Raw genomic sequence first — 24302 nt, 5'->3', positions numbered from 1 at the left:
TTATACATGGAAAAATACAGTACAGTGGTACCTCAGGTTAAGTACTTAATTCGTTCTGGAGGTCTGTACTTAACCTGAAACTGTTCTTAACCTGAAGCACCACTTTAGCTAATGGGGCCACCCACTGCTGCCACGCAATTTCTGTTCTCATCCTGAAGCAAAGTTCTTAACCTGAAGCACTATTTCTGGGTTAGCGGAGTCTGTAACCTGAAGCGTATGTAACCTGAGGTACCAATGTATATTTATTGGGGAATAAGGAAAGAGGTTTCAGAGAGGTCTCTGCTCCTATTAGCTCCTACGAGGATGTGTACCAGTGAATAGAAACTATTACTATGCCTGCCTTAAGATCAAAAGGAATGTGCTGTGCTCTCTGTATTTTCAAAGTTTGGCTTTTTCTGAAAGTGGCAGTGCATGTCATACGGGGCAGAGCGAGCATTTCTTTAAGAAAGAGCAATTACTTCTCTTTGCTGCATTTATCATACAGTAATTCCGTTCTCTCATTCGAGCTATGAAGCCAGGCATTGCTCTCAAAGATCCACTTAAGATCTTCCATTTTCTTATACCTTTCTTTTTTAAGAGAGGGAGAGAGAGATTTCTTGGATATCATATTTCTTCTGAATCTTTATTCAAGATAGTAATAAAAATGCAAATAATCTGACCCAGCCAATGTTTCAGGGTGCATTATGTTGCAAATGCCGCACCTAACTAAATTAAAAAGCAAAAGACCGCAAAGGAGTTTTGCATTGGAGGTGAGCTGTATGCATCAGTTTATAAAATTAGCAGACCTGTAGAGTTTGGAGGAAGCAAAGCCCTGGAGGGCTTATCTCCAGCGAAAATCTTCTGCTCTGGAAAGCCTTATATGCCAGTCTATGACTTCTTTTACAGGCCACAATCCTATGCAGCTGGAAGTAAACCTAATTATATGAAGCTTGTTTCCCAAGTAAACATGCATGGAGTAGTACTGTTAGACTTCCGTGCCGAATGTTCAGTTCATTCTGGTACAGTGGTACCTTGGTTCTCAAACGCCTTGGTACTCAAACAACTTGGAACCCAAACACTGCAAACCCAGTAAGTAAGTGTTTCCAAACTTTTTCAGAAGCCGAACGTGCTCCGTTTTGAGTGTTACGTTTCCATTTTGAGTTCCACACTTCTGTTTTGAATGTTACGCTGAGGTGTGGCTGTTTTTGCAATTTATTTTGCGTTCTTGTTTTTGCAGCTCTTTTTTTGTGTTTTGTTTTTGTGACTGTATGTGGAACCCAGTTCAGCTACTGATTGATTGATTGATTGATTGATTGATTGATTGATTGTGTCTCTGCAGTACATTGTTTATTGCTTTCATTTGTGGATCAATGGTCTAATTAGATAGTAAAATTCATTTTGAATTGCTGTTTTAGGGGTTGTTTTTAAAAGTCTGGAATGGATTAATCCATTTTGCATTACTTTCTATGGGAAAGCGTGCCTTGGTTTTGGAACACTTTGGTTTTGGAACGGACTTCCAGAACGGATTCAGTTTGCGAACCAAGGTACCACTGGACTTTACACTGTCAGCACTGTCCCCCACTGCCCTAGGTAGATCATGGGAAATAGGAAAGCAAAAAGGCCCTTCGTTATGCTTGAGATCTTGGGGTCATAGCCGATAGCTTGTTGAAGATGTTGTCCCAGTGTGCAGAAGCTGTGAAAAAGGTGAATACCATTTCAGTGATCATTAGGAAAGGAGCTCAAAATAAAACTGTAGGTAACGTAATTTGTTGTTTAGTCGTTTAAAGGTAAAGGGTAAAGGGACGCCTGACCATTAGGTCCAGTCGCGGACGGCTCTGGGATTGAGGCTCTCATCTCGCTTTATTGGCCGAGGGAGCTGGCATACCGCTTCCGCGTCATGTGGCCAGCATGACTAAGCTGCTTCTGGTGAACCAGAGCAGAGCATTGAAACACCATTTACCTCCCCACTGGAGCGGTACCTATTTATCTACTTGTTCTTTGACGGGCTTTCAAACTGCTAGGTTGGCAGGAGCTGGGACCGAGTAACGGGAGCTCACCCCGTCGCAGGGATTCGAACTGCCGACCTTCTGATCGGCAAGCCCTAGGCTCTGTGGTTTAACCCACAGCACCACCCGCGTCCCTCTCGTTAAGTCGTTTAGTCGTGTCCAACTCTTTGTGACCTCATGGACCAGAGCACGCCAGGCACTCCTGTCTTCCACTGCCTCCTGCAACTTGGTCAAACTCATGTTGGTCTCTTCGAGAACACTGTCCAACCATCTCGTCCTCTGTCGTCCCCTTCTCCTTGGGCCCTCCATCTTTCCCAACATCAGGGTCTTTTCCAGGGTGTCTTCTCTTCTCATGAGGTGGTCAAAGTCTTGGAGCCTCAGCTTCAGGGTCTGTCCTTCCAGTGAGCACTCAGGGCTGATTTCCTTCAGAATGGATAGGTTCGATCTTCTTTCAGTCCATGGGACTCTCAAGAGTCTCCTCCAGCACCATCATTCAAAAGCATCAATTATTTGGTGATCAGCCTTCATTGTGGTCCAGCTCTCACTTCTTTGCATCACTACTGGAAAAAACATAGCTTTAATTTTACGGGCCTTTGTTGGCAAGGTGATGTCTCTGCTTTTTAAGATGCTGTCTAGGTTTGTCATTGCTTTCTCCCAAGAAGCAAGCATTTTTTAATTTCGTGATGGTGTGATCACACTTGGAGGACTTGTGTACAGTTCTGGTCACCTTGCATGAAAAGGGATATTGAAGAGCTGGAAAAGGTTCAGTAAAAGGACAAGCAAAGTGATCAAGGGGGTGGAACCACTTCCTCATGAGGGAATGTTTCAACTGAACATGGGGCAAAATGGCTGCCTTGAGAATCCTAATTTGGTTGACGTGCTGCAGGTTCCTCACTCTTTCAGTAGGACATGGGAACTGGTGTGTGTGTGCCAAAGACCTGTTCTTGTTGTTGTTGTTGTTATGTCATTTGTTGTCCAAAGGTCTCCTAGTGATTTATGGCACCATGTGTAAAACATAAATGTCAATACATAACACCATCAAAACAGAACAAATCATCGCCCCTCGAAGTTTTGTGGATTTTGTGAAGGGAGCTGAAGGGAGTGGGCTAGGTGGCATCTTGCAGGGGTTCCTAGAGACAATCCAAAGTGAAAGAGAGGAAGGGTGGGGTCTCTGGGTGGAGCTGGAGACCATCAAATCAGGGATGATGGAGGAGCTTGGAGAACATGGGCAGGTGCACATAGGGGCATGAGAGCAAATCATTTATGGGGCAAAAGGCCACAGAGGGATTTGAAGGAAAGGACAAAGAGCTTGGCCTAAACCAAGAAGCAGTCAGGAAGCTGTAGTAGAGAGGGATGTTGCATTATCAGAGTCACAAGAGAGGTGAATCATTTTGGGAACACAGTGCTGAATAGACATGAGGGAACCAAGTTGAGAAGTGGAAGACCAGAAAGGAGGAGATTGCAATAATATAAGCGAATGATGGTCAGAGTCAAACCAAATACAGTGGTACCTCGGGTTAAGAACTTAATTTGTTCTGGAGGTCCGTTCTTAACCTGAAACTGTTCTTAACCCAAAGCACCACTTTAGTTAATGAGGCCTCCCGCTGCCACTGCGCCACCACCACACAATTTCTGTTCTCATCCTGAAGCAAAGTTCTTAACCCGAGGTACTATTTCTGGGTTAGCGGAATCTGTAACCTGAAGCGTATCTAACCCGAGGTATCACTGTATTGAAATCACACATATATATATCACATATAATCTCACACACACACACAGAGAGAGAGAGAGAGAGAGAAGAGAGAGAGAGAGAGAGAGAGAGAGAGAGAGAGAGAGAGAGAGAGAGAGAGAGAGTTTGATCCACATCCCACTGATGTCACAAAGCTGTTGTGGGTTTTAGTGCATTTTCTTCAGGTCGTACCCTATAGCAGTTCATCAGTTGGTGAATTACCGTATTGCCCCAAATATATGCCTCACCCGCAAATAAGCCGTGCCTTTAAAGTTGGGGGGGGGGGGAGAAAGAAAAGACAATACCCAAATATAAGCCACTCCCTTAAAATTTCGCACTCACACCCGCAAATGGCAAATGTAGAAGAAAATCCTACGCTTACCATTCCCTTGCGCTCCCAGGCTGCTTCCGGGGGGGGGAGCCACACTGCTTTACCGGCAGCCTTCTCCCCTTCCCCCTTCTTTCTGGCGGTTGGGGGAGGCCATGAATATAAGCCGCACTTTAACTTTTCACTTTTGGAATTCGGGGGGGGGGGAGGAGTGCAGCTATTATTCGGGCCCATATGGTAAGTTTCTTTTTTTTGGACTTTCCCTAGATAGCCGTCCACCAACCTTTCCTGTGCAGATTTCAACAATAAACGCTGCTGGATATTTTCCCAAACAGGAGTTAGTTTTATTTATTTTGGGGTTGGGTGCGGGGGCTGAGAAGTCAGGCCACAAACGACTTAGATGTGATAGATGTTCCTAAATCCAAAGCCCTTGGCATTATTACCTAACCACATATCCTAACGGAAGCATAAAAATGTGTAAATCACCCGAGTCGATAGGCTCTGTAATCCTACAGCTTCTAGGGGCCTTTAAAATTTCCCCTCTGTACACACACATGCACAAACAGTTGATTCAAACCATTGATTGACTTTCCTGCCAGTTATAGGTATCTCTGTGCAGTCACCAAATTCACAGATGGGGGAGAACCGCACTTGTCCTACTTGACACAGTCAGAGTGAAGCCCCCCTGCTTAGTGTATGCATGCTTTTTGGGCTGTGAGTGTCTCAGACACCAGTTGATCACAGAATTTTAGAGCTGAAGGTCATTTAGAGCAGCCCCACTTCCCAGTGTCGGATCTACAACGAAGGATACAGTTACAGAACCATCCCTGATAGATAGCTGACTGCCTCACCTCTGCTTAAACATGTCCAGCAGTTGAGAGCCCATAATTCCTTCTAAACAAGAGTGGATACAAAAATTGACTGAATATGCTGAATTAGATAGTCTATCTGAAAAAATAAACTGAGAATTGAATTTGTATCAAAATGGGAGGCCTTCGGCACATATCTTAAACAAAATTGTACCATGTTAAAATCTGTAGCAGCTTTTGAGTGATCCCAGCAGTTTTTATTAATTGCTTATATAAATACAAACATTTATAAATTGTGAAAATATTAACATAAAAAATAGTATTTTGATATGGCAGCAAATTTATGTAAAAAGAATTAAGGAATAAATGGGAAGATGGGTATAAAAGATAATGAGGTTTTTTTACTTTTATTGTAACGTGAAATTGTAATCACAAATTTTGTCATAATTTTTATCTAAATAACAGATTGTGTAGATTCCATTTTCTTTCCTTTTCCCTCCCCTCTTAAGTTGTACCCCCTTTTCAGTATTGTTCCCCTTCTTTATGTAAGCAAGGAAATAAAAAAGAGAGAGAGAGAGAGCCCATCTCTGGACCACTGCCAAGCAGCTCTTCCCATTAGGAAGTTTCTCCCAGGCACCTCTTGGGTGCTGGGCTCAGCTGGCAGCCTTCCCCTCAGATAGCCCCTTTATAGCTGCTGGATTCTGGCAGAAGCTATGGACCAGAACGCCCTTCCCAAACCTGCTGCCCTCCAGATTGTGTCTCCAACTTTCCCATCAGCCCCTGCCAGCCCATGCTCTAGTCTCTCCCCACTATGGTATGCGTGTGGGCAGGGACTTTTTTCAGGGTGCTTCCAAACAGGTAGTTTTATTGTGAAACCAGACGACCTTGTGCATGCACTTTTCTTTATTTTTTTGCAGCCTCAACATGCTGTTGACATCAGAATGACAGTCTGTATTTCCCTCCCACCCCCAGGTACCGTATTTTTCACTCCATAAGACACACCAGACCATAAGGTGCACCTAGTTTTGGGAGGAGGAAAACTAGAAAAAAAAATATTCTGAATCCCAGAAGCCAGAACAGCAAGAGGGATCTCACTTCTGGGATAGTCTATGGCTGTTCTGGCTTCTGGGATAGCCGCGCCAAGCCTCTTCAGGGCAGCGGGATGAAGGCTCCCCCTGCCCCTTCGGGGCTCCATGCAGCTAGGGTAGAAAGCCAGGAGAGGTGCTTCGTTGAAGGGGTGCTGTGCAGTTCTCCCTCCGGGAGGAGGAACAGAAGCAGCCCCTTCTGTTCCTCCGGCTTCGCAGGACAGGCGTGTTGCTGTGAAGCAGGGCAGACATGTCACTGCACAGTTCTTCCTCTCTGCGCAGTGCCCCTCCTTTGCAGGAGAAGCACTGCGCAGAGAGGGAGAACTGTGCAGCGCCCCTTCAGCCAAGCGAGAGGGGGAACAGAAGGCGCCCCTTCTGTTCCTCCTCCGGCTTCACAGGACAGGTGCATCGCTGTGAAGAGGGAGAGCTGTGCAGTGCCCCTTCAGCGAAGGGGGAGGGGGAACAGAAGGGGCTCCGTTCCTCCTCCCGCTTCGCTGAAGGGGCGCGGGGCTGTGCAGCTCTCCCTCTCCACGCAGCGCCATTCGCTCCATAAGACGCACTCACTTTTCCCCTTACTTTTTAGGAGGAAAAAAGTGCATCTTGTGGAGCGAAAAATATGGTAACCTGAATTCACCCTTTCTGTTGCCCACAACCCATTTGCAACCCACAGCTGCCAAGCACAGCCTCCTCTGGTTTCCAGCTGGCCTTTATCCAACTGACAATTTGGACTTCTGACGCTCTCTCTTGGGGTTCTCTCACCCAGCCTGACTCTCCCTCTCTGCAGGCAAAGACAGGCATGCACATTCTACAGTGTGTTGCGGGCAGCAGTTTTCACTCGCGATCTCCGCTTTCCGGAGTATCTGTTCTCCGGGCAGAAAACTACTACCACTGCACTTTACATGCCATGTCTGTCTTCACCCTGAGTTCACTTGTTCAGAACTTGTCGACAGCCTGTCTTTTGGCCCAGATATTACTTTCAGTTAACTTGGCCACCTCTTGCACAAGGTTTCACTGCAATGGGGGTGGGCTGAAGTCAGTCTTCAAAGGCCTTCTTTCTTTTTCTTTCTTTCCTTTTTGCCAGACCCCCTGTGGTCCATCAATGTGTTTTAAATTTGCAATGAAAAGAGTGCATATTCAGGGTCTCCGAACAGGTATGGAATAGCTAGTCTTTATGATGTGAGCCTGAGCTTTTTGCCCTACATTTATTTATTTTTCTATTTTCTTGCAATTATACCCCACCATACTTCCATCAAGGAAGCAGACATGTGCTCCCCATCCAAGCACTGACCAGACCCGGACCTGCTTAGCGTCAGCAAAGTGTTGGGCTGATGTTTCCTCTTACCATACCATGATCTTGCAAGAGTCCACCTCAGTAGAGAATCACAAGTGGTTCAATTGGACCCCTGCCTTACAGTTATTGAAATTGAATTGAAATACTTTATTGACACTTGTACAACAACCTATTTATCTACTTGCACTTTGACGTGCTTTCGAACTGTGGATGTCCCTATTTAATGTATGGTCTTCTTCTTTTGGCATTTGTCTCCTTTTCTCTGGGCACTTAACATTCTCCCTAGCCACTAGAGGTTAGCCTGAAGTTAAAGGGTTCGTGGCTCAGTGCTTTGGGTGCAGAAGGTTGCAGGTTCAGTCCTGGACATTTCCAGCTAATAGCTGTTGATGGAAAACAGTCTGGAAATCTACTAGCAGTAAGAGTAGACTATATTGGGCCCGACTGGCAAACAGTTTTCTATGGCCGTTTCCCACGATAAACCCAAAAGATACTCAAGAATTTTCAGAGAATTGTGTAAGAACAATGTTAATCAACATTTGATGATCTCCTTCTACCAGTCTACAGTAGAAAGTGTCTAAATAGTGTCTAAATAGTCTAAATAGAAATACAATACATCTTGCCATGGGGAGGGGGGACAAGATCCGTGCGCCTGCTCAGTCTGCTCTCCAGGTGCTGCCAAGTTTTGATGGGCATCTTAAAGGCTTCTCCAGCTCTCCCTTCAGATTGCTGTTTTATCTTTGAACCAAACTTGGACTCTTCCAAGAGAGGACCATCCTCTGTAAAATAGGACACATGGTATCCCTCAACGCCCCCTTGATAGCTTGCTCATGTTTGCAAAGCTTTGTTTCTTTATTTCAATCTATTTGGTGCTTTTATAAGTTCTTAAACGTGCCACCATCTGGACCGAGCATTCGAGAAGGCGTAGGTTTGCATTTCCAAACAGGGCTGTGGTGAATTAGAAACAAGAGTGAACTCTCAAGATGCAAAGCCAGTGGTCCTGTGGAGAACTAATGTCGAGCCGAAGGGTGGGCAATACGTTCTTTTGAAGTCATCTGTCAGATTCGTAACGGCTCCCCAGGAGAACGCTGTTCCTCAATGATTTGTGTGACCTTGCGAGGTCCAGCTAGGTGGCAACCAAGCGTGTACGCACGCCCACGAGCATCTTTGGAGGAGACCGAATAAAAATATTGAAAGTATTGACTCCCCCTGAAGGGAGTGGGCAGCACTTTGGTCTTTGACCTTTGAAGCAGCCTAGGGTAGTCAATAAAATCCGGCTGTTAGATGCTTGGGCCTGCCACTGATTTTGAGCTGGGAGTAGTTTAACCTTGAACCAAGAGCCAAGTAACCACGGCAACAGGAAGTAGGCCCCTACATCCAAGGAGAAGGGATCCATAAATCACGGGGTCCCTAATGCAAACACTGTGTGCAGGTAGAGATTTTGAGAGGATAAGTGGTTTGTGAGGGATTACCTTTGAAAAATGGATGACTGCCTCTTGATAGGGTGAAGCACAGTTTCACAGAGACGTGGGTTAGGGGCGGGGGGAACTGGGGGTTGGGTTGGGTTTTTGTTTTGTTTTTTAGCAATGGAGGTCAAGAGGTTACAGCTGCTAGTTTTCATAGAGCTTTTTATACAGGATCTTCAGCTTAATTATCAACAGATGTTAAATCCAGGAGGTGGTTAGCATTGTATTCTAAATATACAAGCTCTCTCTCTCTCTCTCTCTCTCTCTCTCTCTCTCTCTCTCTCACACACACACACACACACACACACACACACACACACTAAAATTGTTTCCATCTTCGAAATATTGGCATGACTGCTAATTTGCTGCACATTTCTACTATGTCTGACACCATCTCATGTGGTTTGTGCATTCTGCTTTGTTATCTGAAATATGTGCAGGGGAGCTGCTCATCTCGAATCTCCTCAGGCTTTCACAGTGCAAAACCAAGCTCCACCTTGTTAGAATCTGTACATTTGCAATAAGGAAATCCCAGGTTTTCCTTCCAACACGGGTAGTGGTGTGGGATATTAGGGATGGAGTAATCTGTCAATTTTGGTTTATCTCAGTTTCCCGCATATCTGCAGCAATATGCAAAACAAACAAAAAACTCCTTTTTTAGAATTCCTCATGAAAGCCCATCATGGTTTCAAATTTTCCCCTCATAAACATATTTTTGTACACAGCTTCAGCTGATCTACACGTTTTTGCAACCCATTTCGCCTAGTACAATGCATTTTTGTATGTAACTTTTGCTAATGCAATGCGTTTTTGTACACAATGCTTGGGTGGAGAGCCTCGTTGTAAAATTCAGTGTGAATCTTGAAGGATAGCTATGCTTCAGTTTGTGTTTTGGTTCAGGTAGTGTGAATTAGGTAGCTTCTTATTAAATGCAAAAAAACCCACCACAATCCACCCCTCAAATTTCTTCCCCATCATTAGTAGTGGTAATAATCAAAAAGCTTTTCAGATTCAGGATCCACATTGAACTCCAACCATCAACATGGAACCTGCTTTTGAATTCTTCATCATTCTACTTTTCATTGCCCCAAGTCCAGGAATGTGAAAGTTTCAGGGTGTTGTAGTTCAGTCAAGGTGTGTGCCCATGGAGGCTCCATTCAAATCCCCGTTCAGCCACAAAGTACACTGGGTGACTCTGGGCCAGTCATATTCCCTCAATATGCCTTGTTTCGCAGGATTGTACTAAGGATAGAATAGGGCAATCTCAAGGCGAGACACAAATAGGATAGCTGATGAAGATTTGAGTGTGTTGTACTCAACAAATCCATCACCTTCGTGGCCCTGATGTAGTGAGAAAGTATGCATTGGTCTAGCAAAGTCTGGAGGGTTGTAGGATAACTGGTTGGACCATAATGATATTCCTGTCTGTTCTTGTCCTTGTGATCGTGTGATAGATACCAGCATGTACAGATGCACATGGAGAAACAACCCTAAATAGCAACATGATTATCATCTTTCCTCATATTGTTTTAAAAATAGACTTGCAAGGCAATAATGTGTTGGCCAGGAATCAATGTTTATGTTATGTCCTGAAGCAAAATGACTGAAACCCAATAATAATAATAATAAATCATAATCTTCACTAGTATCAAAACTGTATTATTAGAAGCACATTTACAAGAAGGGAATACTGGGGTACAGGATTTCCTGCGAAACACAGCAGGGCATTTATTGTATATTTCTGATAAGACCAAGGTTGTGTTTTTCTTCTTCTCCTGCATAATAATTGATTAGCGTTACTTATGTTTTTGCTCTCCAGGAATTGCTGGTTCGCATCTAAAAGCAGACCAGACTTCGCTTCATAATAAAAACGAGGGTTCTGCTTCTTCTGTGATGACCCGTCGAAAACCAGCATCTCTTGATAGTGTTGTGATATCCTCAACCCCAGTATTATCTCTTTTACCGTCGTCAACGGCAGCCGCCTCAGAAGCAGGTAATTATGTTCAAATGAGCTCAGGTGTTTCATTTATTCCTGTTTTATTAAATTTATAGCATTTGTAAACATCTGGAGGACTCCATGTTGACAAGATGCAAACAAGACATGGCTCTCTCTCCCCAATTGGGATTCCCAGAAAGTTGCCTTCAGAGGCACACTGGAATTAGAGCACAGCAGTCACGACTAGTCGTATTCATCATCATCATCATCATCATCATCATGTATTATTTATACCCCGCCCATCTGGCTGGGTTTCCCCAGCCACTCTGGGCAGCTTCCAACAGAACATCAAAATACAATAGTCTATTAAAGATTAAAAGCTTCCCTAAACAGGGCTGCCTTCAGATGTCTTCTAAAAGTCTGGTAGTTGTTGTTCTCTTTGACATCTGGTGGGAGAGCGTTCCACAGGGCAGGTGCCACTACCGAGAAGTCCCTCTGCCTGGTTCCCTGTAACTTGGCTTCTCGCAGTAAGGGAACCGCCAGAAGGCCCTCGGCACTGGACCTCCGTGTCCACGCAGAACAATGGGGGTGGAGACGCTCCAGGTATACAGGACTGAGGCCATTTAGGGCTTTAAAGGTCAGCACCAACACTTTGAATTGTGCTTGGAAACATACTGGGGGCCAATGTAGGTCTTTCAAGACCAGTGTTATGTGGTCTCGGTGGCCGCTCCCAGTCACCAGTCTAGCTGCGCATTCTGGATTAGTTGTAGTTTCCGAGTCACCTTCAAAGGTAGCCCCACATAGAGCACATTGCAGTAGTCCAAGTGAGAGGTAACCAGAGTATGCACCAATCTGATGAGACACTCCGCAGGCAGATAGGGTCTCAGCCTGTGTACCAGATGGAGCTGGTAAACAGCTGTCCCAAAAGCAGTACTTCTGTCTTGTCAGGATTCAACCAACGGCTGCAAGTTACAAGAAAGGAGATTCTGACTCAACATGAGGAATAACTTTCTGACAGTAAGAGCTGTTCGACAATGGAACAGGCTCCCTCTGGAGGTTGTGGGCTCTCCTTCCTTTGAGATTTTTAAGCAAAGGTTGGGTGGCCATCTGTCATGGATGCTATAGCTGAGATTCTTGCATTGCAAGGGGTTGGACTAGATGGCCCTGAGAGTCCCTTCCAACTCTTGTGATTCTGCTCCCAGGTATGCGTGTATAGAATTGCAGCCTGGAGAGCTAATACATGGCCAGTGGATCTTCCATAGATTCAAGAAGCGGAAACTTTGTTCATATGTTTCATTCAAATTCAGATAATGGGTGCACTTCGCAGTGTAGCTGGCATCCAATTAGACGGTTGGTCTGTCTGTCACCCAGATGTTGATCATTCATTGAGAACTGCAGCTGCGTTAATGAGATAGGAGATGGTGTTGAGGATATCCTGTAACTGATTGAGAATGCTTTGGGAGGAAATAAAAAATACTCTGTGATTCAAACCAAATGGACGGCTTGAGGCCACCTATTGAACAGAGAGTCTTCTTCTGCAACCTTTCATGCAGACACATTTCACACACACACAGACACCCCACACATATTGCTGCAGCCTGCAGTGCATCACACAAAGATTCACGCATCTGCACAACCACTTCAGGACTTGCACAGCTCTGATGAACTTGTACCTTCCCATAGCGCATGTTACCTTGTCCTTAGAACAAAGTGAGATTGTGTTTCATTAAACGACAAAGTACAGTGTTACCTTGGGTTACATATGCTTCAGGTTACACACTCCACTAAGCCAGAAATAGTGCTTCAGGTTAAGAACTTTGCTTCAGGATAAGAATAGAAATGGGGCTCCGGCGGCACGGTGGCAGCAGGAGGCCCCATTAGCTGAAGTGGTGTTTCAGGTTAAGAACAGTTTCAGGTTAAGAACGGACCTCCGGAACGAATTAAGTACTTAAGTACTCCAAACCGTCTTCAGAGGCATCCCTGCTTATAATGCATTGTATAATCTAACCCAGAGGTTACCAGAGCATAGACAACAGTAGTTGGGTTGTCCCTGTCCAAATAGAGGCATAGGGGCCACCAGACAAAGCCACCAGAGCATCAAATGACAGCAAAGGGAAAGAAACTTCTATGCAATAGCTTAATTCAGTGAATGATGTGATGTCTAATTTGGCCCCACCTCTTCGGGTAAATTAAGAATGAACAGTGATAAGGTAAAGGAATTGAGATGGAATAGCTTCTTGAATGTAAGAACCTGAGATGCCCTGAGAATGAATCTTTGAATGTTTATTTAATTTAGAATATAGGTGTGTAGATATGAAAACCAGTCTTTGAAAGACTAAACGCCCACATTCTTATATATTTATATGAGAGGAAATGTCTGGTTGTTTTTCTTTTAGGATTTGCTCCTGCTTCTTGTATTGTGACAAGATGTTGGGCTTGTTTGCACAAGGCCTTTGCCGAGGCCAAATAACATGGTAGCACATTATCCAATTATGTTTAAAAAAACTCAATACAACAGTGTTGGGGTTGCTTGTTGTTGTTTTTAAAATGAAACCTTCCAAATGACAGAAGTGTGGGGGTGTGTTTATATTTCTTCCACTACATAGTTCATAGTTTTCTATTGTGAAGACTCCAACAGCAACTGTATTTTTAACATGGTCAGCATGGTTGCAACCCATTAATATAATAGTCATTCTGGAAATGAGCCTTCATAGAAAATCTGTCTGCCTTCTGAAGACTTCCAGGAGTGCTTGAATAGTAAAATGTAGCTGAAGGTTGTGGGAACTTCTGAACTGAAGTTAATTTAGAGCAGCGGTTCTCAACCTGTGGGTCCCCAGATGTTGTTGGACTATAACTCCCATCATCCCTGAGCTCTGGCCTTGCTAGCTAGAGATGATGGGTGTTGTAGTCCAACAACATCTGGGAACCCACAGGTTGAGAACGGCTAATTTAGAGGGAATCTAATATAGAGAGAATTGTTTTTCACAGAATCAGAGAACTGAAGTCGGAAGGGACCCTAAAGTTAATCTAGTCCAGCGTTTCCCAAACTTTAGTCTCCAGCTACTTTTGGACTACAATTCCCATCACCCTTGACCACTGCTCTTGCTAGCTAGGGATGATGGGAGTTGTAGCCCAAGTTTGGGAAACTCCAATCTAGTCCAACACCCTGCAATGCTTGAATCACAGCTAAAGAATCTCTGGCCATCCAACCGCTGTTTAAAAACCTCCAGCACTTTATGAGGTAGTGTGTTCCTCTGTTAAACAGTACTTGCCCTCAGAAAGTTCTTCGTAATGTTTAGGTGAAATCTTCCTTTCCTGTAATTTGACTCTATTGGTTCAAGTCCTACCACCCCACCCCACCCAGAACAGAGCAGTACTATTACAGTTGAGATGTATTGACCTTGTCATTGGATGATAGTATTAGATATGTTAAGGACTTCAGCCCTTGTGCTCGCAGGCAGAGAGCATTGAATCTGGGCCACATAGAATAAATGCTATCTATCTATCTATCTATCTATCTATCTATCTATCTATCTATCTATCATCTATCTATCTATCTATCATCTCCAGAGGGTGGAAAGAAGGGAAACTCCAAAATCGCAACTACAGTGGACGCTCGGGTTGCGAATGTGATCCGTGCGGGAGGCACGTTCACAAACCGCAGCATTTGCAAACCGCAGCAGTGCATCTGCGCATGCGTGGGTTGCGATTCAGTGCTTCTGTGCATGCGCAACCGCCAAAACCTGGAAGTAACCCGTTCCGGTACTTCCGGGTTTCGGTGCATCCGTAACCCAAAAAAACACAACCTGAAGCACCTGTAACCCAAGGTATGACTATATTGAAAACTTTTTTTCCTTCCAAGAAGGGAAGGAAGCAAGAAGCCATTAGTGCCGCAACAATTCATACCTTGAAAGAACATTGGGCCCAATGATACATTAGGAAATGAAAACTGTGTTTCCTTGCTGGAATGTTACTAATTTTAATTCATTAATTCAGGCAGTTTACTAAGGTAATATTAATGGCAAGCTTACAGGCACATTATATAAATTGCTGTTATTCCGTGACAGTCTTTATAATAAATAATTCTGAAATATTTTCTGTTATTCTGTTCTGTATGCGGCTTCCCATCCTTGGGCCATTTTTCATAATCTGCAGCCCCGGCGAATCTTTACGCCAGCCGGCATTAATCATGCCGCAACCCTTATTTTGCACAAGCCCCGCGTGGCAATTCCGATTGATTCCCAGCTTAATCACCATCGTTTCCTCTCCCCTGCAGCCAGCTCGCCACTCAAGAAACGGTTCAAGCGCTGTGAGATCGAAGCGATCCAATGCGAGGTGCGCAAAATGTGCAACTACAACAAGATCCTCTCCACCAAGAAGAACCTGGATCACGTCAACAAGATCCTGAAAGCCAAGCGGCTGCAGAGACAATCAAAGACTGGGAACAACTTTGTCAAGAAGAGGCGAGGGCGACCACGCAAGCAGCCCCTCTCCTTCGACGAGGACTTCAGAGACCAAATGCCAGTTTTGGAGAAATGCGTCGACCTGCCTTGCAAACGAGGCCAGAGGTTCGCGCTGAACCCTTTGATACTGGAACAAACAGCCAACAGCCACGATACCATCGCAGCCACCATTGAGGCTGTAATACACATGGCCCGGGAAACGTCTCAGCCGCCCCCTCCGCCGCCGCCTCCTCCTCCTTCCCGGACACCGAAAGTTGGGAAGAGGAAAAGCAAAGCGCAGCAGCACGCGGAGGCAGAGGACGAAGTGAAGGTGAAAAGGCACCGGAAAACGAGAGGGTGTGAAAGCGAAGCCCTCCCCTAGTAACCGACGTGGCCAATTGAAAGACAGTGCTGGGTGGTTTAGCGCCCTGGGACCAAAGGACCAGGGTGCTGAGATGGGCAGGTCTGTTTGGCATCTTTCGCAGCATCAGACTTGCTCTGTATTTCAGTAGCGCAGCAGCCGTTAAAAAAATTCAGATAGGAATGACCAATAATAATAATAATAATATAATTACAATAATGACAAAACTTTGGCATTAGCCCTTAGGTTCATAGTGGGGGATGGGGTGCGCTGGGGGAGACGTTCAAACCTAGCGAGTCCACCGGTTTTTGCAGAGTTTCTGTTAACAAAAACCAGCTTTGTCGTTCTCGTGTCTTGGAAGGAAAAGAGGGAAGCACGGCGGGACTGGCAATATCCCTGCTGCTAGGGTGGTCAGCAAGCTCTTTTAGTAGGAGCTCCTCTGCCCCCTTTTTGCAGATGCATCGCAGGGAGAAATTCACCACCAGCAGCAGCCTTTGCAGTCACTGCTGCTGCGCCAAGGGGCGTGGGGGGATTGCACCCATCAGATTTCTTCATGCCACCTTTTAAGGCACAAGGGCATCCCTCTGTCAAGGAACAAAGCTGGCAGCCCTCCGAGTGGAAATTACGTTCACTTTTCAACAAAAAAAGTGTAAATTCCTCAACTGTGCTCTTGGTTTTAAACTGCTTTGAAAGTATTTGTATTTTGTTTTATAGAGGTTTTGGGGTGTGGTTTTCTTCCTTTCTTTCTAGAAACTCTTGCCAGGCTCCAGGCAACTGAATCTCTAACTCTTAAATCTTATCGTTTCCCTTCTCCCTCCCCGCACAAAATAATTTGCAAGTGGCAAGTAATATAGGCGAGAGAAGTGGAGCCCCTACCCTGCGGAACAAGATGAATCTCCAGACACCATCCAAAATTGTAACCGAATAGCGGAGCGCATCTCATAAAGGGGAGGGGAAAAGCCAATTTGTCACTAACATGGTCTTCGCACTTGACCTCTTTGGTAGTTTTCACTGGTGATGGAAGCGAGGGGACACCAATAAGCTACTATAGTTTGACAGTAGAGCAAGGCTTGGGATATGTTAGCAAAGAACAGAAGGAATGAAGGGGCAATGTTACTCTAAAGAGGCAAGGGCTCTAGGATGGATACGAGCCTGTGAAAAATTTGCTGCCCAAGGGGAACTTGGAGCAAACTTTTTTGCAAGATCTCATCCGAGCAGTGTAGCGTGATGCCTTGACTTGTTTTTCCATAATGAAAACAATAAAAGTCGTTTTTAAAATAATAATAATTCACAAATAATGAAGTCAGAGAAAGAAATATGTCACTAAAATTAAAATAATAAAAAGGAATAAGTGTTCTTATCTAAAATTATAATAATCTTATTGTTCAAAGGGTGTCACCACTGCTGTTGAGTTAATGCCACTTTGAACACTTCCCTCAACCCCTGTTGTGGTTGCCTTAATAAACTGAAAAGTATTTTTTTTCCTTTTGTACATAATGTAATTATAAAAAGAAAAAAGAAAGGAGGAAAATCAGTTTGCATGGACACAAACTGTGTGTGACAAATTGTCTCTTTAAATCATCAGTTTCATTTGTCCGGTTAAAATTCAAAGTGTAATTTTATCCACTTTTTAAGCTTAGATATACATATCTATATCTCAAGCAAGTTTCCATACCAAATCAAGTAACTCTTATTTGTTATTTTTTTGCTTTAAGCAAAGCTGTTCGGACTAAACACAAATGTTGAAAATGCTATTTCATTGCAGTAATAGTACTTTCTTTTTAAAAGAAAAGAAAGAAACGAAAGCTGTTGAAATATTTAAAACCAGTACCTGACAAATTCCTTTCCTCTCCTCCATTACTTTCTCATGCGGTAGAGAGACCTTAAGTCGAGGTGCAATTTCTGCTCTCAGAAGTTCATACTGGAGAAACATGGAGAACTTGACCCAAGCCAATTTTTGAGTCTGGTAACTGATATCTAGGAGGCAAAATTATAATCAGCAGAACACTTACATTAAAAACGAACAAAATCCTTACCCCTTTCCCCGGCCCTAAAACCTATTTGAATCTTTCCCATGACTTACTTGCAAATTGCCATCAAGACAGCTTCCCATGAAACCCTCCATCGGGTGCATCAGCCTCTACGAAATCTGGGTCTCCCCGTAACTGTGAAAAAATGTACACATGTACATGTGATGGAGCCTGCCACAAACATTGAAAAGTATGAGGCGCTTCACCTGCACATGACCCTCCTCTGTGCTCATTTTGAATAGTATTTGGGTACCAGAAACATACAGGATTAAGCCATTGAGCAACACACCACACATATTCAATAAGAATGATTGTGGGGTGTTCAGGAGTCAGGCCTGCCAGGTTGCACCAATAGGCTTCCTCTCATTTGTAAGACCCTTTTCAAGTATCAAAGCCACACTAGAGGGGTCTGTCCCCATGTTGCTCCAGTAATTTACGGCTGTTTCTCCTCCCGCCACTTCCGATCTGGCCTTGTACCCATCTGCTTCTAGCTGTCCACACTCATTGTCATTAACGTTAAGTAAATTGGAGTTTTTGTTATTAAATATACCAAGAAAAAAGCACACCAAGAACTCTGGCCAATATAAGTTTCAATAGTGGGAGTGGTCCCTAATCGCAAATCAATAGTCAATTGTAACAAAAACTAATCCATTGAAAAGTATGTATTCTGACAAGGATTACAAACTCAAATAGAGATTACAAACTCAAACCCAAAAGGATATGTAATACACAATAATTTGTTACAGTATTAGAGATAAGAGTTTATGAATAGAGATAAGTTCATGTTAGTCCATAGTCAAATTTGACATGAAGATCTTAGTTTCAATCCTTGTTTGTAATCCTTCTCAGAATACATACTTTTGAATGGATTAGTTTATGTTACAATTGACTATTGATTTGCGCGTATGGACCACTCCCACTATTGAAACTTATATTGGCCAGAGTTCTTGGTGCACCCTCACTGTCATGGCAGCTTCTCTGTCATTCGGACTGGCTTGACCATCCCTTCTCCACCCAGTTGCCATTCTGCCATGATGTATAAAACTCTTAGGCAAAGACCATGCAAGAATGCCTGGGAGACGGTGGGCATTTTGCCAAATCCCACAGGTGTTTTCGTTCTTCCTTCCTTTCCTTCCTTCCATCCTCAAAGGGAATAGTGCTTTGCCGATTGCAATTCCCTACACTGCCAGGCACCCCGAAGCAAGTGTGTGCTTTGTGTAATGTGAGAATGGGGAGACAAGGGCGGATCTGGTTCTCCAAATGTGGAGAACGCATCCTTTCATGTCCAGATCTTGGCAGACAGTTATGGCGCCCCTCACTCCATTCGTGTGCGTCTTGTTTTATGGCAAGCCCGCACAAGTTCTGATTCACCAATCCGAATGTGACCCAACAGCCATGTACTTACCACACAGCGCTGAAGAAAGCAGCAGCAGTTGCTTTATCAAGCTCTTGCCAGCCAGGCCACCATGGTGTTGTTGTTTAGTCGTTTAGTCGTGTCCGACTCTTCGTGACACCGTGGACCAGAGCACGCCAGGCACTCCTGTCTTCCACTGCCTCCCACACTTTGGTCAAACTTATGCTGGTAGCTTTGAGAACACTGTCCCACCATCTCGGCCTCTGTCGTCCCCTTCTCCTTGTGCCCTCCATCTTTCCCAACATCAGGGTCTTTTCCAGGGAGTCTTCTCTTCTCATGAGGTAGGCAAAGTATTGGAGCCTCAGCTTCAGGATCTGTCCTTCCAGTGAGCACTCAGGGCTGATTTCCTTCAGAATGGATAGATTTGATCTTTATGCAGTCCATTGGACTCTCAAGAGTTTCATCCAGCACCAGAATTCAAAAGCATAAATTCTTCGGCGATCAGCCTTCTTTATAGTCCATGGCCACCATGGTAGCAATGACCAAAAGCTGTGGTTTGACTTGCTGGGTCACAAATTGTGAATAACTGTCACCAGCCCATTGAACCCCCTTCAAGTTTGATCAGGAATATACTGTAGGAAGCCACTTCTTAACAAGTCAGACTGTTGGTCCATCTAGCTCAGCACTGTTTCCGCTGACCAGCAAAGGCTCTCCTAGATTTCAGGCAGAGAGTCTCTCCCAGTTCTACCTGATGATGCCTTCTGCATGCAGAGCAGATGCCCTGGCACAGAGCTTTGAGCCTTCCTTTTCGATCCACACATGTTACAAGGCATTAACCCTAATATTGGAGGGGGGACACCTGAGCTATTTAATATTGAGGAGCACTTGAGATGTTGTATATCTGCTAACCACCAGAGATCCTTTCAGGCCAAATCAGTTCATGTTAGCATTGCTTTTCTATCTGAGGTACCCTTGACACACACGCAAACATATGCCTGTGAGTAGGCGTCATGACATGTTTTGGGTGAATTTGGTATATGCCTGCAATAAAAACGCTACAATCACTTCATAGATCAGTTTTGATAACGAGTACATGTGCAGGTAGGAAACTACAGAAATGGGGACACAGGACCAGCCACTGTTTCATGCCAGGTGTACAGAGGGCGAGAGGCGCGTCTTTGCCCTTGCGAAATATTTGACGCCCTCCTGTAACTGTGTCCCACTCTTTGACTAGGAAGGTTGTCTACGTTGGACCAAGCACTACAGGTCTTCCCCATCCCAGCAGTGCTAAAGCAGGCATGTAGGCACAAAGGACCACTAATGGTGCAATCCTGTGTGTGTCTTGTCTATTTAGAAGTCGCATTGAGCTGAGTGGAACTTGCTTTCAGGAAACTGTGGCTAGGGTTGCAGCCTCGAGCTGCAATTCTGGGCATCCTTGCTGGAACTAAACACCATTGAATCCAACAGGATCCATTCCCAGTTGAACATGAGTAGAATTGGACTACAAATGTCTGTCCATCTTAGGACCAAGTCTCATTGGCAAACCGTCTTTATATTGCATTTCAAGCTAGTGCCAGCATTTAACAACTGGGCTGCAAAACCCTCCCCATTTATTTTCCTTCTCTCTTGCCTCCCCACCCCCATTTAAATGTTCTGAAAACAAAATTCACTTGCTATGCAATGAATGAGCCACACTGAAGCCATAGACTTTTAGCCTGTATCCCAAACTTTCACAGCAGCCTGCATGGGATAGCTCTTGAGGGTATTGCTTTCCCATGAGAATTTGCAAAACGGAACACAAAAATGAAGTGAGGAGATGCTGAGGCCCACATAATCTAGCTTGACAAATATCTAGCACACACTGCACCACAGTCTCAACCCAACCCTGTTCCCTCTAGATGCCATTAGAAGCTGCTGTAATATTCAGGGCTCAAAGGCGTCATTCATACAAGAGCAAGCTGATGCTGTTAGATGGCCACACAGATGAGTGTTTTGCGTGCCCATACAATTAAAAAGCCACTGACAGAAATAGTAATATAAAGGAATGTACTACATGTAGGTTGCCCAGGATTTAATTTTTAGGGCTCAAGGCTGCACAACACTACACAATCTTTGAACAATGTGTTTTTTTCTATAAAAACAAACAATCACCCCATCCCTTCCGTTTCCATAGTTGATGAGATGTTTTAAATTCCCAAAACACATCTGTCAGACCAAAGTGTTGCTGTTTTTTTTCCAAATGTGATGGGGGACAAGAGGCAGGTCTCTGGTCTTGATGCAGTTCTGTGTCTAAACACACACGCCAACCAGTTCAGTAGGGCACAGATAAGCATTGGGAATATGCACCAGGAGGTGCACATGGAAATCTCCATGTGTGTGCAGATCCCGCACATGGGATCAGGGCCATGGTGTTCCTTCAGTGCATCAGTGGCAACCGATTCTGTACTGCAGTTTCAAAGACCTCACTTAAGATCTATTTGAAAGGAAGGGTAAAGTTTGCCCCTAGAAATTGATCTCATTGAAAAAGGTGGTTGGGTAGACATATCAAAATATTGCAACGCTGGAGTTTCACTGTCAATAATGTGACGGCAGATGTCAAGTATAATCTTGCTTTAGGAACAGTATGGTTCATTGATGATGCTTCTGTCTTGGTCCATGAGGACTATCGTGATAAAAGATGCACCACAATCTGTCCCCCACCCGCCCTGATCCCCCCCCCCTCAAATGACTTTGGGGGAAGTTAGAATCTCATGTATTTTTTATACAGGTCTGCATTCTGGTAAGCACATGCTCTCTTTTCAGTTTTCCAGTGGGAATGCCCTCCAGAATGAGGTCTGTTTCAGACATGTAGACTGAGTGATATTTTCAACTGAGACAAATCCCATTCCTAGAAAAGTGAGGTGCTGCCATTACTGATTTACACCTCGATCCTGTATATAGGTATCTGCTGGTATTTGGTTAGCCAGGATCCTGGACTCAGTGGGCCTTTGGTCTGATCCAGCAGGGCTTCAATGAAATCCTTAATATTGAGACAACATCATCATTATTTGAAAATTTGTTGGCTTTCCTCCATTCAAGCAGTTTTAGCTTTTAAGGCAGCAAGTCTTTAGGACTGGGTTGTTAATCCAACAAGCACATTTCAGCATTGATATCTACAGAAGATCTCTTCATAAGAAGCCTGCCTACATAGTAATAAAACAAGAAATTGTTTAGAAGCTTGTTTTCCTCTTTCAAGTGGATGGGGGAGATTGAAGGAAAGGAGAGGTGATGCCAGTTTTGTCAATGGGGGGGAGTTGTGAACAGTACAAGCCCACGTTGTACGGTTTGTTTATTTTTTTTAAATGCTGTTTCTTAAATAGTAATACTAAATGCACACAAAGTGTTAAATATGTATATACTGTATTTCAAAATTAAAAAACAAAATCCTACAAAAACAAATGGGGCACAAGATTGTTCTATAAGTCGTGCTGGCTACTTTTTAGTTTATACTCATAAGTGGTTTTTAAAAGCCTTTTTTAACGTGTAATTTGCATGTTCTACTTTGATTGTATGTAAACATATTTTAGAGCAAAAAAAAATGTATTTGTATTTTATTGAATATAGAGGCAAGACAAAAAAACTTGTACATTTGTTTGAAATGTTCTTTTTGTAACGGTTTTTATTCATGAAGCATTTTTGTACATTTAAAAAAAATGGATACAGACTTGCTGTTATTTGAGGGTTAGGTACATCTGGCATGCTAAATTGTCATGCTCTTTCATGATTTTAGATGTTGGTTTTTAAACATTTTTTTCTAAAAGGACGCTCCAGTCTTTTCGCTACCAGATCAGGTTAGCACAGTATAGAGCACTTAACTATTAAAAAAAAAAAAAATACCAGAAAAAGGGGGGAAAGTTAATCCTATTCATATGTTATTCATTGTGTGAAATTAAAGGAATTCAAATCAGTCTACCATGAGTTGTGAATTCTTTTGTCTTATTTTCCATCTGGTTCCCATCACGGAGGAGTTTAATAGCTCTGAGGATACAAATGGAGGCACCCACCAGCCCTCTTTTGTGGTCATGGATAAATCTGGGTTTCAGGGTTTTTTCCTTTAAAAAAAAAAGTTAAAGTTAGCGAGAGTAGTGTAGGCCTCTTTCTCTAAGAGCAGTGGCAAATCTTGAGTCTGGGAAAGTGGTAAATCATTATTCTGAAGGAATGCAAGCACCCTTGTTCCCATTGCTGAGTCCTGCACTTCCCAACTCACACATGCATGTTCATTCATTCTTTGATTACTGCAAGTAGCAAGTAAAGGATGCAAGTGGCGCTGTGGTCTAAACCACAGAGTCTCTTGGGCTTGCCGATCAGAAGGTTGGCGGTTCGAATCCCCGCGACAGGGTGAGCTCCCGTTGCTCTGTCCCAGCTCCTACCAACCTAGCAGTTCGAAAGCACACCAGTGCAAGTAGATAAATAGGTACCACTCCGGTGGGAAGGTAAATGGTATTTACATGTGCTCTGGTTTCCGTCACGGTGTCCCATTGCGCCAGAAGCGGTTTAGTCCTGCTGGCCACATGACATGGAAAGCTGCCTGTGGACAAACACTGGCTTCCTCAGCCTGAAAGCGAGATGAGTGCTGCAACCCCATAGTCTCCTTTGACTGGACTTAACTGTCCAGGGATCCTTTACCTTTACCTTTTACTGCAAGTAGCAACTGATGAGTTGCCTCCATCCTCAGAAGTCAAAGATTCCCACCATTCCAATTCAGCAGCAGAATTTGGGCTGCACCAAATGACTTGTTTTGCTTGCGCACATCTTGCACGGAGATTAGACTGTGCTCAGTCTTTACCGAACATTGGTTCTGGTTTGTTTGCAGGGCACTTACATGACAAGTGAGTGTCAATAATTTGGGTGGTGTCAGGAAACTGACATCAGAGCAACAGGCGAAGGAGAGGCTCTCTGATTCTGCAGGGGAAGGTATAAGCACTAGGGGGAGACGCAGCTTGATGGAGGGGGAAGGAAATCAGCGTAACACCAAGGATCCAGGAGACCAAATGGGAGAAGAGGTGGAAGGGCTCCGGGATTCTTCCTTGGAAGTCAGTGAGGAGAGCCCTGGTCCTCCACTACCCACGCCCTCTTTGCGCAGGAGACTCCCGCGCAATGAGAGGCGGAGACGATTGGGAGTCAAACAACTCTTATGCTGGCAACGGTTTAAGAAACGCCCACAGACAGACGCTGCGAGCGACTGAGGCAGCCACGCTGAGATGGGCTGTGCAGTCAGGACGGTTTAACCCAGGCAACCAAGCTCCAAAAGGGGACAGTTTACGCACGAGTAACTCCAAACCACTACAGGTGGGTTGGGGTTATTTCCTTGAGAAGTACTCCTGACTGGGTCCGCACTTAGGCAGTGGGTCAAATGACTTGGAGTCATGGTTTCAATGAAGCTTGAGTCCTGTTCATGCACTTCCTACAGACGTCTGTTTAAACACTTTGAAAACAAAATAAGCCTTGGG

General features: G+C 44.2%; 1 protein-coding gene and 1 long non-coding RNA gene across 3 annotated transcripts in view; one reads left to right on the top strand and one right to left on the bottom strand.

The window, feature by feature from the left end:
• Positions 1–22764, top strand: part of SETBP1 (SET binding protein 1) — a 281599-nt gene extending 258835 nt beyond the window's left edge. For both annotated transcript variants that reach the window (XM_081212635.1, XM_081212636.1), the window contains 2 exons: positions 10510–10683; positions 14903–22764. In XM_081212635.1, the coding sequence (XP_081068761.1) occupies positions 10510–10683; positions 14903–15450 (722 nt within the window). In that variant the 3' untranslated portion in view covers positions 15451–22764. The remainder of the gene's footprint in view (positions 1–10509; positions 10684–14902) is intronic.
• The window catches only part of LOC308597462, a 128328-nt gene continuing 122607 nt past the window's right edge, over positions 18582–24302 (bottom strand). The window contains exon 2 of the long non-coding RNA XR_014013009.1: positions 18582–19032. This is a non-coding gene — a long non-coding RNA (uncharacterized lncRNA). The remainder of the gene's footprint in view (positions 19033–24302) is intronic.

This window comes from Podarcis bocagei, assembly GCF_964188305.1.
Source record: "Podarcis bocagei genome assembly, chromosome: 11".
NCBI classification, from domain to species: domain Eukaryota; kingdom Metazoa; phylum Chordata; class Lepidosauria; order Squamata; family Lacertidae; genus Podarcis; species Podarcis bocagei.
The sequence above is the reverse complement of the archived record's forward strand: the minus strand, read 5'-3'. Positions and strand labels throughout refer to the sequence as shown.